General features: G+C 45.3%; 1 protein-coding gene across 1 annotated transcript in view; it reads right to left on the bottom strand.

Annotated features, from left to right (window-relative positions):
- Positions 1 to 6225: 6225 nt before the first annotated feature.
- The window catches only part of FAM135B (family with sequence similarity 135 member B), a 194087-nt gene continuing 185323 nt past the window's right edge, over positions 6226 to 14989 (bottom strand). Inside the window, exons 17-20 of the mRNA XM_063131171.1 lie at positions 14657 to 14808; positions 11790 to 11900; positions 10648 to 10761; positions 6226 to 7105 (exon numbers count right to left, since the gene is read on the bottom strand). Of these exons, the coding sequence (XP_062987241.1) occupies positions 6900 to 7105; positions 10648 to 10761; positions 11790 to 11900; positions 14657 to 14808 (583 nt within the window). The 3' untranslated portion in view covers positions 6226 to 6899. The remainder of the gene's footprint in view (positions 7106 to 10647; positions 10762 to 11789; positions 11901 to 14656; positions 14809 to 14989) is intronic.

Below are 14989 nucleotides of genomic sequence, written 5' to 3' on the forward strand. Positions count from 1 at the left end.
AGCCACCACCCTCCACTGGGTCAAAGACTTCCCAGGTTCCATTGGGAAAGGGGGCTCCTGTGGTGAACAGCCTAGCAGGCCAGGCAATCCCTATAGGTGTGCTACGTAGGGCTGCCTTCAAAGGTCAAGTCTTTCCTATGCATCTGGCTACTGTAAGCAATAGGTAGGCTCTGCTCAACCTTGTTCCCTTGATGTATTTTAGACTCCAACTTCCATGATCCATTTCTCTTGGTTACGTTAGCTGGGGCTGATGGTTACTTCACTCAAATGACTCTAGGGTACCAGATAGGGGAAGGGCATGCTAGATCATCCCCCCCCAACGGATACCCCCTTTCATTGGATACCCCCTCCCAAATGGAAAACCCCATTTCTAGGACTGACCTTATTACCATCCCTCTGTAGGTGTCAAACTTTTACAACCAGATAGATAGATAGATAGATTCCCATTTATGTTACTAATTTCCCTTCTCTTTTCATTTTGTTTGTTGAAATTTATCAATAAAAAGAATTGGCATGCACACTCAAGAGGTTTCTCATCCAGCCTCAGAACTGAAATCTGCAGAGCTATAGACATCACATCAGGGATAAACTTCATGTGCCCGTAGGGGAGGGTGACACACCCTAAGGATGGATGTCTCTGTCTGTTTACAAATGACATCACATTTGATTTTGCATCATATATTTCAATCAAAAATATGTATTTATTTAAAATGTATTTTGAGATGGAACACTTCCAGAGGTCCATGTGGGCTGAGAACAGATTTTATGTGATTTATCAGCCTCAAGGAAATGTCATAAATGGAGTACAAATACTTGTACAGGATAACATGCTCCCAGGTGTCAATATAGAACACATCTCACATATTGGGATAGTTCTGTCATGCCATCCCCTAACCCCTATTCTAGTGTAACCTTCCCTAAACTGATGCCCTCCAGATGTTTTGGAGTCCCATCAGCTCTAGACAACAGGTCCAGCGGTCAGGAATTATGGTCATTGCAGTCCAAAACATCTGGAGGGCACTAGATTGGGGAAGACTGGTTTAGCACTACACAAAGGAGCCTTGTACTTGTATAATTCCTCCTCCTCCTCCTCCTCCCCCTCCCCTTCATGTGGTGAGATTCCTCTCCTAGTTCTAGGTTCTTGGCAAATAATTGTTTGCCATTTCATCCCAGTCAGACAGACGCTGGTTTAACACAAATGTCACTTTCACAAACAATTGTTTGCCTCATTCAGATGTAAACATGTTTCGATGTTAGGTCTAGACCAGTTCTTAATGCCAGTTGTGTTCTGGAGGACACACTTTCACTCTTCTACTATGCAAAGAGGATGACCAGCCTGGTACAAGTATGAACTGGGTACAAGAGTTCAGTTTTGCACACTTTCTTTCTCCACATCTGCGGAGAGATGGGCATATAATTACCAGTGTTGGTTATGAAAGCCTTCCTTAATCCAATCAACACATCTCAGGAGCTGTCTCCCTTCCAAGAAACTATGCAAAGCCACACAAAAGGAAGCAAACAGTTTTATTGACATTTCTTTGACACCTTTCACAAGCCACACAAATTATCACCATAAAGCATATGTAGAAAAATAGGAGATTCAGATTGGCACTGATGACTGTTCCTTATTATTAATATTGTCAATATTATATTATCATCATCCTCTTATTACATAAGATTCATCATCATCAATCATATCATCATCACTGTAATAAATAATAGGCATTAAAATTTCACAGTGGCATTCTAAGCTTTACATTCACAATCTCAGTTAGATAAGGGACCAGTTACTCCCATTCCTTGTGTGTTCAAAAGTACCATTAAAATTAAAAGCCCTTTTCTCTAAACTTACTCCAATTATCTCACTGTGTTCCATTGACTAGACCCCACAGAGAGGTCTACATTAGTCAGGAAGGCCATTTGTCAAACAAAACACCATGGATTATTATTATTTTAATGGAATTGGACTTATTGAAAGAAAAGGGACACATATTATTTTCCAAAGCAAGAGGATGAACCCTGGAGGCTACATTGGCTACCTCTCATTGGGCCACATGTTGAAGTTATGCAAAGATGAAAGATTTACTTAGGTACTTTGCAATCCAGGGATAGTTGCAGGCAGGGAAATGTTGCATACAGTCAGTAGTAACATGTGAGTATTACAACCACAAAGTGTGGTTCCAGATATGAGTGAGAGCGCCCATTCTATCTGTGTCATAAGAGTCGTCATAAGGGGCATCTCATCCATATGTCTAGTGTTGGTGGGGGATGTCAACTTCTGGATTGCATTACAGTGCTGCCCATCCGCCACCAGAACTGACCACAGATTCTGGTCCATATGTGGCCCCTACCACTTGCAGAATGCTGATTTATCACTGGCCTTAGCTATCTGAAAGTCCGGGGAAGAGGAGGGGAGACCTCACATTGTGATTAACGTGAGATCTCTCCCCCATTTACACATAAAGGGCGATGACCTCAGGAAGAGAGGCGTTGCGCCCGCCATTTTTTATTTTTTAAAGGGGATGGAGCACACGAATGCTCGTGCGCAAAGGTAAGGTTTTTCTTTAAAAAATAACTACTTTCCCTGCTCCCCCCACCCTACCCTGATGGGTGCAGCACTCCTGAGGAGCACTGCGCCCCATGCGTGGCTCCCGGCTCTGCGCAAGTAATCGTGCGGAGCCACTTAACCCGCGGCAACGGGCCACATGCTCCAAAAAACCGGGTGCAAAAGGGAGGGCTGTATCCCGAGGCAAGGGAGGGATGATCCCTCCCTGATCCCGTGACCCTGTGTGTGTCATCTGGATGCACAGGGACGATCCTGGGGTTCACGCAGGGATGTAGCCTGGTCTAGCTAAGGCCTCAGTGTCAAACCCCCAAATGAGAGGAAATGCATGTTTTTGGAAGGGAAAAGTTGACGGAGCTCCCATATGAGAACTCTGCCAACCTGCCTCCACTCCAGAAATGAGTGTTCCTGCTCGTTTTGGGTTGCCCCAGAATTGCTAAAACTCCATTCTGCAATTGATGGGAGATGCTCGAGGAACGGAATGGGCAAAGCTGGCAGCATTGAATTCTGCCTTTGGCATCTGTATTCAATCCCTCCAGATTTGCACTTTCTGCAAGTGCTCATAGCCTTGCTCATGTGCAGCGATATCACATGCTGATGGACATCCACAAAAGGAGAGTTCTCTGGTATACCTGTTCCCAAAGATAGATAGATATAAGCTTTTACATACACCACATGTAATCAGGGAAGGTTGAAAGCTCAAAACAGTTGTCAGCAATAGTCATTTGGAGTTTTACTAACTAGTAATATCAACATTCTGTTAAAAAGAAAAGAAAAGAAAAGAAATCCAGGAAAATCAGACTTTGACAAAGATGTCAGACACCCAGCTATGTAGATATATATTTTTTGCATTTGAGTTGAACAGCCATTAACAAGGTCTTTTTAATATATCTATATACTTATATATTCCAATAGAAAGAGACACCTTAAAAGCCTTTTCAAAAGAGGCCAAATCTTAGCGATGTTCCAACACTTTTAATGTTGTTCTGTACAAGACAATTATCTTCTAATGTTTTTGTACAATTGTAATAGCGTAAACATTATCTATACTTTTGTTTAAGACATACAATACTCAAGGTCTTTTGCAAGACAGCATCCCAATTTGAAAAAGAGGGAGAGAGAGAGAGAGAGAGAGAGAGAGAGAGAGAGAGAGAGAGAGATCTGATAGCTTCAAATCTTCAGCTGACAAGATTATTATTGCCCATAACTTTGACACAATTGTGGCAGCATTTGTGAAGATGGAATCCACATCAGTTTATATAAAAAGAATGAGACTTCGACAATTGATCTACAGAAAACTTTCACATGTTCTGGACTTGGCTGATCATACGAGACCCAAATCTCAGACTGATTCTTGATCCATGGATTTTCTTGGTAGGAGAAGAGGACCTTCCATGTTTTAGCAACAAGAATCTTTCATAAGTACTAGATCCAACTGATGATGCCAGACAGAGATCTCAGACAGTTATCTGTGGTCCATGCATTTTCTCAGTCAGAGGACCAACCAATAGGAGAGGGTCTAAAATTGTATCTGAAATGTCTAGTAAAGACTCATCAGGAGGTCAATGTAGAATCAAACAGTGCCTGTTAGCATCCTCAACAAGAGTTAGTTGAGGCTCACATGAGTTGATCTAAAGCCCATTTTGTGTCACTAGAACTCACTCCATGGCCGTTTGTCTTTTTTAGGCAAGGTCATTAGTGAACGTGACATTCACACACAAAATACACATTCTGCCATTCCATATTATGTCCTGGAAAGATAAAACATTGGAATTTGATAAACAAAACTAGCAAGGGACAAAGGTAATAATTGATATGGCAACCAAAAACTCTGTGGCGCTCCAATGACCACATTCCGATAATCTTCCTCATTTTCTTCAGTCTTGCTTTATATGCATATGCATATTGCATGCATGCAATTAATTAAAGGGATGAGTGCTTCATTTACAAATGCAAAGCACTATTTCGCCAAGGTTTGAAGTCACAAAGACCTTTGCTTTTCTGGTTCTGATATTGCCTTATTGTTTACATGTGCTAAAAGTCCGGAAAATTTCAACAATACTATAAGATGGTCAACATGGTAAAATAAACACAAATGGATTTAGATATGTGGAAACCTTGATTGATTCAACTGATCCCCAAATTGTGAGTTGACACACCCTTAGTCGACTTCTTTCATTTCATTTTTTTTCTTTTTTGCAATCAGTAACCTTTTATTTTATTTTTGTAGAATTACATCTTAACATTTTGAAATACTCAGCACCAGTGAAAAAATAATACATTCTTTTCTCCATATTCCCATTTTCTCCATTTTCTCCAAATATCCACCCACCGACCCCTGAGAATTATAGCATATGAAAAGCTATCATTTGATGAAATGCAATATTTTTGTACACACTGGAGAAATTAACAAGGACATGTTCCGGAAGTGTACATTCCAGATTTTAAGAAAATAAGATCCAATTTACAATAAATCTAAATAAAATAAAATGCGGCCATACTATACCAAGTGAGCAACACCCCATCCATTAAAGATTTCCTGAGTCATGATCTCAGGAAACAATTCACAAGATTGGTTTGACATGTCCAAATGGCTTAGGATGTTTTCAACAAGCTTTTTTTCCCCATAGGAAGTTGTTTTAGACAAGGTTAGAATATTTGTCCAGCCAGCCCAGTATTGTCTACCTTGACTAGAAGTAGATCTCCAGAACCTCCATCAACTGGTAGATGTCAGAGACTGAACATGGGCACTCATGCATTCAAGGCATAAATGCTGAGCTATCATCACTTACAAAGTACAAGTATATAGGATGTAATAAACCCTGTGACTGGCTTATGCATTTCATAATCTGAGATAACAAGCCTGTGAGAACAACCTTTAAAGCTTGATTGGTCTGGTGAGCCAGTATGACCTTTGGGATGAAGCCAAGGAAGTGGCCTACAAGTTCTGCACAGTTGGATGCATGATGGCACAGCATGGGAAAAGAGCCAGATAGAGCGTGTGGGACTTGAAACCAGTGTGCCCATTATAAATATTTTAGGGTAACTCTCTCTAGGTTCCACTAAGTGACCCACACACAATTTGAAACTTTTAATCCAAAACTCTATGTCTCTCATCAATCTCTTCAATGCTATGATTTCTTCTTTGCAACCCTAGTATTAAAAGGATAGGCCAATCCAAGCCCCTGGGAGATTCTAATCTTTTCCGCACACATAACCGTACCACCTGAGGACACTATCCTTAGTGGTTAGCCACTTCCTCCCAGTTATGGGCAGAGGGCTCTTTCCCTCACTGCCCCTCCAACCTTAACAGTAACAGGGGGTACTGTTGACCCTTTAGCTCCTCACACTCGGTACATACGGAAGTGATCTGTGGCTGTTCACACTGGACAGAGGGAAGGCATTCAAGAGAACTTTACCTGTGTTTCAAAGATAACGGCTCAACTATAGTATCTCCTGCTGTTTGTATTAGGGGAAAGGCTGTTAAAGGCCTCTTTGTGCCTTAATTTGTGCAGGAATGAGTCAGGGGGTACAGCCAATGCAGGCAGAGATTCTGCAGTCCTAGCTCAGTTAAAAACCTGAGCTCTGCTGTTAGCTCTGGAAACCACCCCCACCCCCATCTAATTCAATTAGAAATTACAGAGAAAAATATATTACCCCTTTTAGGCTGCAGAGTAGGAGTTTTCCACCTATTGTCTCTGGGTCCCCTTCTTTAAATTACTATTCAAAAAATGCTGTAAATTGACTTATTCCCGTTCGTAACTACTCCCCCGCACCCCACGCCATCTTTGAATTCACCACAGAGGAGAATTGAACCTGAGTTTCATATTTGCTTCTTTCTGTTAGCGCTAATCACACAAACCCCCCCCCCCCCAAAATCTGCAAAACTAAACAAAATTCCTATTACACAAATCAGTATTAAATCAACTAAGGCAGCTCGTACCTCGGTGGGTTTTTAATGATGGAGGGGAGATCAAGATGTTGGTTCTGTCTCATATAGAGAGGCGGACTAATAACCTCACCCTCAACATTTGGAGACCAATTTAAACCGTAGATGAACAAACAGAAAAGGACAAATAAATAAATAAATCCCTTAACACATAGATGTTTACATCTTTCAGAAAGCACCAATATTTGGCCCTTTGGATGCCTTATAGCCAAAAGCACTTGATTCTTCCCCCAAAATAAGCAGGTTATGGGTTTGTGTGTCTGTGTGTCCATCCCACCTTGCTATTGACATACACCATTTTCCCCCCAGCAACACAGCACTCTCGTGGCCCAGAAACCCCATGTTATGGTAGGCAAGGCGTTCTTTGTTACCCTGCGGCTCCCGGTCCTATTTGAAATAGTTGAGTCCCGCCACAAGGAAAAATTTCTCCAGGAACAGTTCGGAATCCAGCACTGCTATGTGTGCAGCCCGTCCAATCAACGTGTTGGCTGTGTTTGGCAAGGCGTGGAACACATCGTGCCGGATTAAAGTGCAGTCCTTTGCTCCAACGACTGGGTGGAGTAGGTTATTGATCATCTCGGCATAAACAGGACCTTTGGAAATGGAAGACATATGATTATACTATACTATGCTATATTGTTCGGAGGAAGGCAACAAAGATGATGCAGGGACTTGAAGCCATGCCCTACAAAGACAGGCTGAAGGAACTTGGGATGTTCAGTCTGGAGAAAAGAAGACTGAGGGGAGACATGTTAGCAGTGTTCAGGTCCATAAAAGGGTCCCACGAGGAAGATGGTCAAGAACTATTTTCCATGGCCATAGAAATTAGGAGCCGAAATAATGGGTATAAGTTACAGCTGCCTAGAGTTTGATTAAATATAAGGGAAAACTTCCTGATGGTAAATTCTGTACAACAGTGGAACAGTCTACCTGTGGAGGTTGTGGGTTCTCCATCTCTGGAAGATCTTAAGAAGAGGCTGGACAGCCACCTCTCATGGATGCTTTAACTGGTTTTCCTGCACATTGCATAGGGTTAGACTAGATAGCCTTTGTGGTCCCTTCCAACTCCACAATTCTATGATACTATGCTACACTACACTATACAATATTTTGACCCTCAATCTGCAGGGTGTTTTTACAGAATAAATATCACCACCATCATAACAGCACATACATAGGACCCATAGCACTTCATATCCAGCCAGGTTGTCGAACCCTTTCAGCCAAACAGCCAAATTCAATTTCAGAGAAGTTCTTGGGGACCAAAGCATGGCCATGGAGCAGTGGAGGCTGGTGGCACCGCCTTTGGGGGGGCTGTGAATCCACGGAACTTGCCGCTACCTCCTGCTGTGTGCAGGAGAAGCAGTATGATCAAAATGGCCCACTGAATGGGTCATGTGCACGTTGTTTACTTCCTCTTTTGAAAAGGAAGTAAAAAGGGACAAAAGCACAGGTGGAGAAGCGACGGTAAGGAAACACGATTTCCCCTGTGCAATGACACTCTTTCTCGCATAGCAAGTAGTATCAATTCCAGTGCTTATGAGCAGTGCCTGGTTCATCACTGGCATTCTCCAAAGTGTATAAGAACTCTCAGGTTTGAGTAGCCCTTCATCCTCTATCCCCCTCTTCCCAGAGGCTATGTTTTTAGAGGTTCCATCCCCACTTCATGTCTGTGTGTATGTGTATGTTTCAAGCCTCAAGAAGACACCTTCCTGCAGTCTTAAAAACTACTTTTAGGCCTGGGGCTTAGCTTTACCAAGAATGCAACTAATTTCCCCAACAAAGTCTAACTTGATGAATCAGGCTGGAGCATCACCAGTTAGTCTGAAGGCCTTGCTAGACGAGGCCTTAGCGCACCTTCAGACCCAGTTTCCCTGCTGTGCGTCCAGATGACGCACAGGGGAATCCGGCGGCAGGCCGCAGTGAGGCCTCCTCCAACGCGCCATAAGCGAATTTGCTTATGGCGCGCCTTTTCCCCAGCTCCGGCCTCAGGCCGGAGCTGGGGAACGTCTAGCAACTTCCGCGGCTTTTCGCGGCTACTCGCTTACTCGCGGGTAGCCACGAAAAGCCGCGGACCTGCCTGGCACAGCGCTCGTACGAGCGCTGTGCCCATCAGCCCGGGGGGTGGGAGAGAGGGGAGGGGGAAGGATGGCAGGGTGGGTGGCAAGGGGGCAGGGCGGGTGCGATCGCGCCACCCGAGCATGCAGGTGAGCGGCACTTGCCCGGGCAATGCCGCCCCATGCCAGGCATTGCCCGGGCAAGCGCCGCTCGCCTGCTTGCTCGGGCGGCGCACGGCACGATCGCACCCGCCCTGCCGCCTTGCCACCCACCCTGCCATCCTTCCCCCCCCTTTTTTAAAAAAACTCCTACCGTCTCCGGAGTCTTCGGGCCGCACCCGGCCCCTTTAAACAAACAAACAAAAAATGGCGGACGCCGCAGGGACCCGACGTCCCTGCGCGTCCGGCGTGTGGAAGCCTGGGGAGGCGCACTAACGTTAGCGCGCCTTGGCCCCGCCTCCCTTCCGGCGTAAGCCGGCAGGTCTAGCAAGGCCCTAAGTGTTCAATCCATTTTCTCAGCTAATTTCACCCCCCCCCACACACACACACATACAAATCATCTTGGGCATTTGAATCTTTGTAAACATCAATACATGTGCCATTGTGGCATTATCCTCTCCAACAGTGTCTGAGCGTGGATCTCTTTGGGAGGGAATCGCCTCCTTAGCTATAGATGCTATACTGCCAATGTCTAAAGATTGCTTATAAGCGGGCACGTAGGTCTCGTTAGAACGTGTGTGAGTTTGTACACAGGTCTAACTAGAGCACATCACATAACGCAGGGCTCAAGGTGGTCTGGAAACGTCATACTATGATCTCAACATTCTTTAATCCCTGATGCATGTGGGCTCTTTCTCCTAGAGAGGGGCGCGGGACCATTTTTCGCCCAGAGAGCTTCGGCTATGGGGCGGTATATTAATTTAATAAATAAAATAAATGAAATAAAGGGCTGAATTCCATTTTGGAGCAGTTCTTGGAGGCCCCAATCCACTGATGGGGCAAAAAATACCTGCGGATTTTAGCTTAAAGCTTTTACTGGCAGTAACTCAGCCCTCAGAGGGGCATTCCAACCTTTTAGAATATGGATTAAGCAGGGGCGGTGCCAGACTATTTTGTGCCATAGAAAATGCGAGCTACTTGCACACACACACACACACAATTGTCAACTTTGAATCAGCTGTTCAAAGGAATTTCTGAACTATTATATTTCCCTCTTATTATGTTTTTTTTCTTAAAACAACTCATTTGTATAAAACGGTGACCATTAAAGGGCAGTACTGCGTCCCCTCTGAGGTCTGTGCCCTAGGCGGCTGCCTAGTGGGCCTAATGGTAGTGCCTGCCCCGGGAATAAACTGAACAAATCCAGGAAGCTACCAAGTGATTAGCAGTTGGGGAGAAGGAGGTGGCTCTCTTAGAAATGCCAGGGGGCCACATCAATACCCTCAGAGGGCCAACTGTCCCCCCCCTCCTGGGCCTGAGGTTCTACACACCTGGTGTACAGTTACTCAGGCTCAAACTACATATTCAGTGGTGCCCCTTTATTTATTTTCTTCTGCATTCTTCTGCATTCTTCTTCTTCTTCTTCTTCTTCTTCTTCTTCTTCTTCTTCTTCTTCTTCTTCTTCTTCTTCTTCTTCATTTATTTCTTACCCACCTCTCCACTTGGATCGAGGCGGGGAACAACAGTGAATATAAAACACATAAAAACTGATAAAAACATAGTATACGTGATTAAAACATCCTTAAAACATACTGGAGACATTCTAAAATTTCTCTGGATAGGCCTTCCCAAAGCAGCTTGCAGAAGCCTGTGTGCATCTGAGAAAAAGTGCAAAGGAAGGATTGAAATGTTCATTTTCCTGCCTTTCCCTCTCCTCTTATCTCCCAATGCCCTCCAATCAATGTCCATTACGGACCTAAGAGACAAAGAAGTGTCTCTTTTCATATGGTATAAATCTGCTAGCTGCCCTTCTAGGAGAGAGCAGTCTAGAAATCTCAATGGAATGTGTGCTTAAATTAAAAACTAAACTGAACTAAACAAAAACCCAAGTGGCTCTCTAAGCTCAGGAAGAAACTTACCTGTATGCCTGTCTTTCAGTGCAGATTTACACATTTCTATTCTTGCAGAATGAAATGGAACGTAGCGGTCTTGGGGCGAGGCCACCAGAACGACATTTTTGAAATACTGAAGGCCTGTTTAAAAAGAAAAGAAAAGAAATCCATTATGGGTATTAGATCAGGTTTCTTCAGAAGGGGTGTGGAAGTATCTACCTTCTACTAACTTCAGATCAATTGTCTCTCTTTATATGCATCATTAGGCCATTACGATCTTCAAAGCAGTCCTGAAAATCATAATCCAACATCCTGCACAGTCCCACCTGGCAGCAACACAGCGACAGGCTGTTTCTGCAGTGATGTCCTCCTTTTGGAAGGACCAGTCCATTGGAATCCACCCCCCCCCCTAGCTGCTACCTGCACTCACTCCCAGGCTATGCCTCCCTGCTCTCTGACCTACAGGACTTACCTGAGGCAGGTAAGCAAAGTGCATGCCAGCGATGGCTATTTCCAGCTGCTATAGTTTACAACACAAAAGCTATGGCAGTTGAGAGAGGAGGAGGCTCACCGATGCCCATGGAGGCTTCATCTGGAGGCCTCAGGTAAATCACAGGTCGCCATCCCACCGGTCATGCTTACGCTGCGACTCCAGAGAAGGACAGACAGCAGATGTGCCATACTAGCCTCACTCCAGAAAAAAAGTCAGGGTAAGTCCCCAACTTTTTCTCTCTGCAGCTTTGCTGGAAAGCCCCAGGGTAGGTGTGCTATGTCTGCTGCGTTGTATAATTGTCCCAGCGCCACCACGCACCCACTGCGGGGCTTTCCATGTGTTTAGACAGCCCCATAGTGTGTCTTATCATGCATCATTTTGGTATGCATTTCTCTGCCCATATCATACCTTCTTGGTCATCTCTGATGCGTGAATGGAAATATACTCAATATAGAGTAAGTTGTAGTACTCATTACAGAGCAAGAACATTTCATACAGATTTGCATTTTCATTGGCAGTCCCAGGTTTCTCTTAACCCTTAGTTCTGCCTAAGTGTAGGTCACAAGGAAGGGCTACAGAGAAGTTACAGTCACTTGATAAATCACTACCAATTCCATATGTTTTTATCGTTGCTTGTTAGGGCAGTAGTTTTGATTTGAATCCAGTATTTACCCACCTGTTTTTTGGCTGAGCTGATAGAGGAAACACTTTCGCAGATCTGCATTGTCCCTGAAGGTCAGCTGCAAAAGTGACCCAGATTTTTTGAGCTTCTGCATGAGCCACAAACCTAGAAGGATAATTGGCAGGTGTTGATTTCCAAGGGCAAACGTGCGATGAAAATAGATTTTAACATCACTGCATAATTTCCAAATTCCTTACTGTGGCAAAGAATATAATATTAAAAAATTGGTGAACCACGAAAAGACCTTAAGGAATAGATGGCAGAGGAGGGTCAGGATCTCTTCTCAATCATCCCAGAGTTGATTAGCCCATATGGACTAATGGGCTCAAGTTACAGGAATTGATTAGCCCATATGGACTAATGGGCTCAAGTTACAGGAAGCCAGATTCCGGCTGGACATCAGGAAAAAACTTCCTGACTGTTAGAGCAGTATGACAATGGAACCAATGACTTAGGGAGGTTGTGGGCTTTCTCCCACTAGAGGCCTTCAAGATGCAGCTGAACAGCCATCTATCAGGGATGCTTTAAGGTAATTCCTGCACTGAGCAGGGGGTTGGACTTGATGGCCTTATAGGACCCTTCCAACTCTACTATTCTATGATTCTATGAAAAAGATTTGGAATGTTTTTTGTTCAAAGTCAACTGAACTAGTTAGAAGTACAGCCCAATTTAATGCCTTTACTAATTATTAGTAGGTCCCACTGTATTCAATATGGCTTCCTCCCAAGTAAGTGTGCATAAGATTGCAGCCTTACAATATAAACCTCTGCATATCTACTCAGAAGTAAGTTCCATTGTACCCAATACAAATTATTACTTCCCAGAAATCAGCAAGCAAACATGCATAGAATTGCACTGTTATGCCATCCTGCTATGCCAGCCTTCATTTGAATTACGTTATCAAAATAAATATCTGTAATTGGTTTTCAATTGTATACTATCATCTATTTGCACATTTGGAAAATTACAAATAATTTAAATTTTATTTTATTTACCACATGTGTATGCTGCCCAATAGCATGTGCCTGTTTCAACGTTGCCAAGGACTAGAGGCAAGTGAACTGGTGGTCCAGAGGCATGCGGGTGGTCCAGCAGGCTAACCACGAATAGCTCAGCATTCACATGAGTAATGGAAGACTCTGACAAATTGCTCTGTCGGAGTCCTTTCTGAAAGCTATCATAGGACCATGTGACTTTTTGGCCATCTGCTATGATGGTAATGATGTACAACAGGAAGCAAGGCAACAACTCTCTCCTCTGGCAAACAGATTTCACAAAGCATGAGATATTGTGGACCTATCGGTGCAGTCCCCATGTCAAGACCCCTCGAACCTGCCAGGTCAATGGACTGCTGATCTGACATAGCAGTGGATTAGCAGTTTATATAGATCTGCCGTATTTCTTCGATTCTAAGACGCCATCGATTCTAAGACGCACCCCGTTTTTAGAGATGTTTATATGGGGGGGGAAGTATTCTGCCATGCCCGGCAAAGCCTGGGCATGGGGAGGGGATTGTGGGAAGGTAAAGAAAGAGATGTGGCCAATTGTTATTAGGCCAATGGTTTTGGTGCCACAGGGCTGGGACAGGTTACAAGTAAGCCAAAAACAAGGCACTTAACCCTAACGTCGCAGGCCCACGTTGCCTGGTGAGGTGGGCCCTGCCAGGCGAAGGGTACCTGCCGGGGGCAGGGGCCAACTGGGGAGCACTTGCAAGGGCCTGGAGGCTTCACCAGCTGCCACCACTTCTTGTGGGGACTGGGAGGGGGTCGTTCACGAGGCGCCCACTTTCGGGCCAGCTCCAGCTGCCTGTGCTGAGGGGCCACTTCCAGGCATGGCTAGATGGGCCATGGAAACTCCCCGAGGGATGAAGGAGCAGGCTGCAGTGCACTACCGCCCCCGGCCCAGCGGAAGCCCCACAGCAGCGGCGGAGAGAACCCCCCTGCCCTGCAAGCGCCCCGGGCTCCTCTCCCCCATGTGTCACATGAGAACGGCGCAGCTGCGAGTCCCGGAGCGCATCCCACCTGCACCCTGTCCCAGCAACTCACCTCCCGGGCGTCGCCTCCATCTTCCCGGTTGGCGCTGCTGCGCCTCCTCCTCCACACAGAACCAGCAGACGCAGCTGTGGCAGAGAAGCCAGCAGCACCCAACCACCTCGCATAACCCTCCGCGAGCCCAGCGGCATCTGCCCATCCGCCCCAGCCTCATGCGTGAGGTGAGGTGCGCGCCAGGCCCGACCTGGCTGGAGCCGCGTAGCTGTGCCCACTGGGCCCAACCCGGCTGGCTGTGCTCATGGCACGGCGGCCGGGGCCCGCTTAGGGCTTGGAGCTCCGTTGGCATGTGTGTGAGCCCGGTTAGCTCCCCGGGAGCACAAATAGCCCCAGGGCAGCTGCAGATCGACGCTGAGGCCGCCAATCAGGCCACGCGCATTCCCCGGCCTACATCATGAGCGCAGAGCCGCTTAGGCGCGCTCAACAAGCCCTCGAGCCGCCTGTGCATCAAGAGCGGGGTGGAGGGATAACAGCGCACTTCGCAGGCGATTCTAAGACGCCATCGATTCTAAGATGCACCCCGTTTTTAGAGATGTTTATATGGGGCGGGGAGTGCGTCTTAGAATCGAAGAAATACGGTAGTATTCTAAGTTTTTTGCTTGTTTCATTGTTCTACTGGACAAATCATGTCCCCTAGTTTATAAATACCCATCACATCCTTGATTCATTTCATACATTTGGCGAGGTAGGTTGCTTGTTGGCTATGACACTTTAATGAACCACCCAACAGCAAATTATATCCACTCTCATGCCATACTATCCTCCGAGTCTTTCCCCCAGCAACTCAAACATGTTCTCCACAGTAGCTCTTACCTGTACTAACTAAAGTACTGTTGTTGTACAATGTTCCTAGGTGAGGCCCAGAGAGGGACAGGAAGGTATGTAGCTTATTGAGGTAATAGCGGAACCTGGGCCGGGTTAATACTGACCGGATGATGACGTTACCAAGGGAGTGACCGATAAAGCTGTAGAGATACAAAACGATACGATCACCATTATAGTCTCTCTCCTTCTGTGGATTAACTGTGCCACCAAGTAGCTTATTAATTGCTTAATTCGTTTTTAGCTGTGTATATTTATTGTTTTATATTGTTTGTATGATTTTACCTGTACACTGCCCTGAGATCCTTGTGATTTAGGGTAGGA

The sequence above is a fragment of the Elgaria multicarinata genome, chromosome 7 (genome assembly GCF_023053635.1).
Source record: "Elgaria multicarinata webbii isolate HBS135686 ecotype San Diego chromosome 7, rElgMul1.1.pri, whole genome shotgun sequence".
NCBI lineage: Eukaryota > Metazoa > Chordata > Lepidosauria > Squamata > Anguidae > Elgaria > Elgaria multicarinata.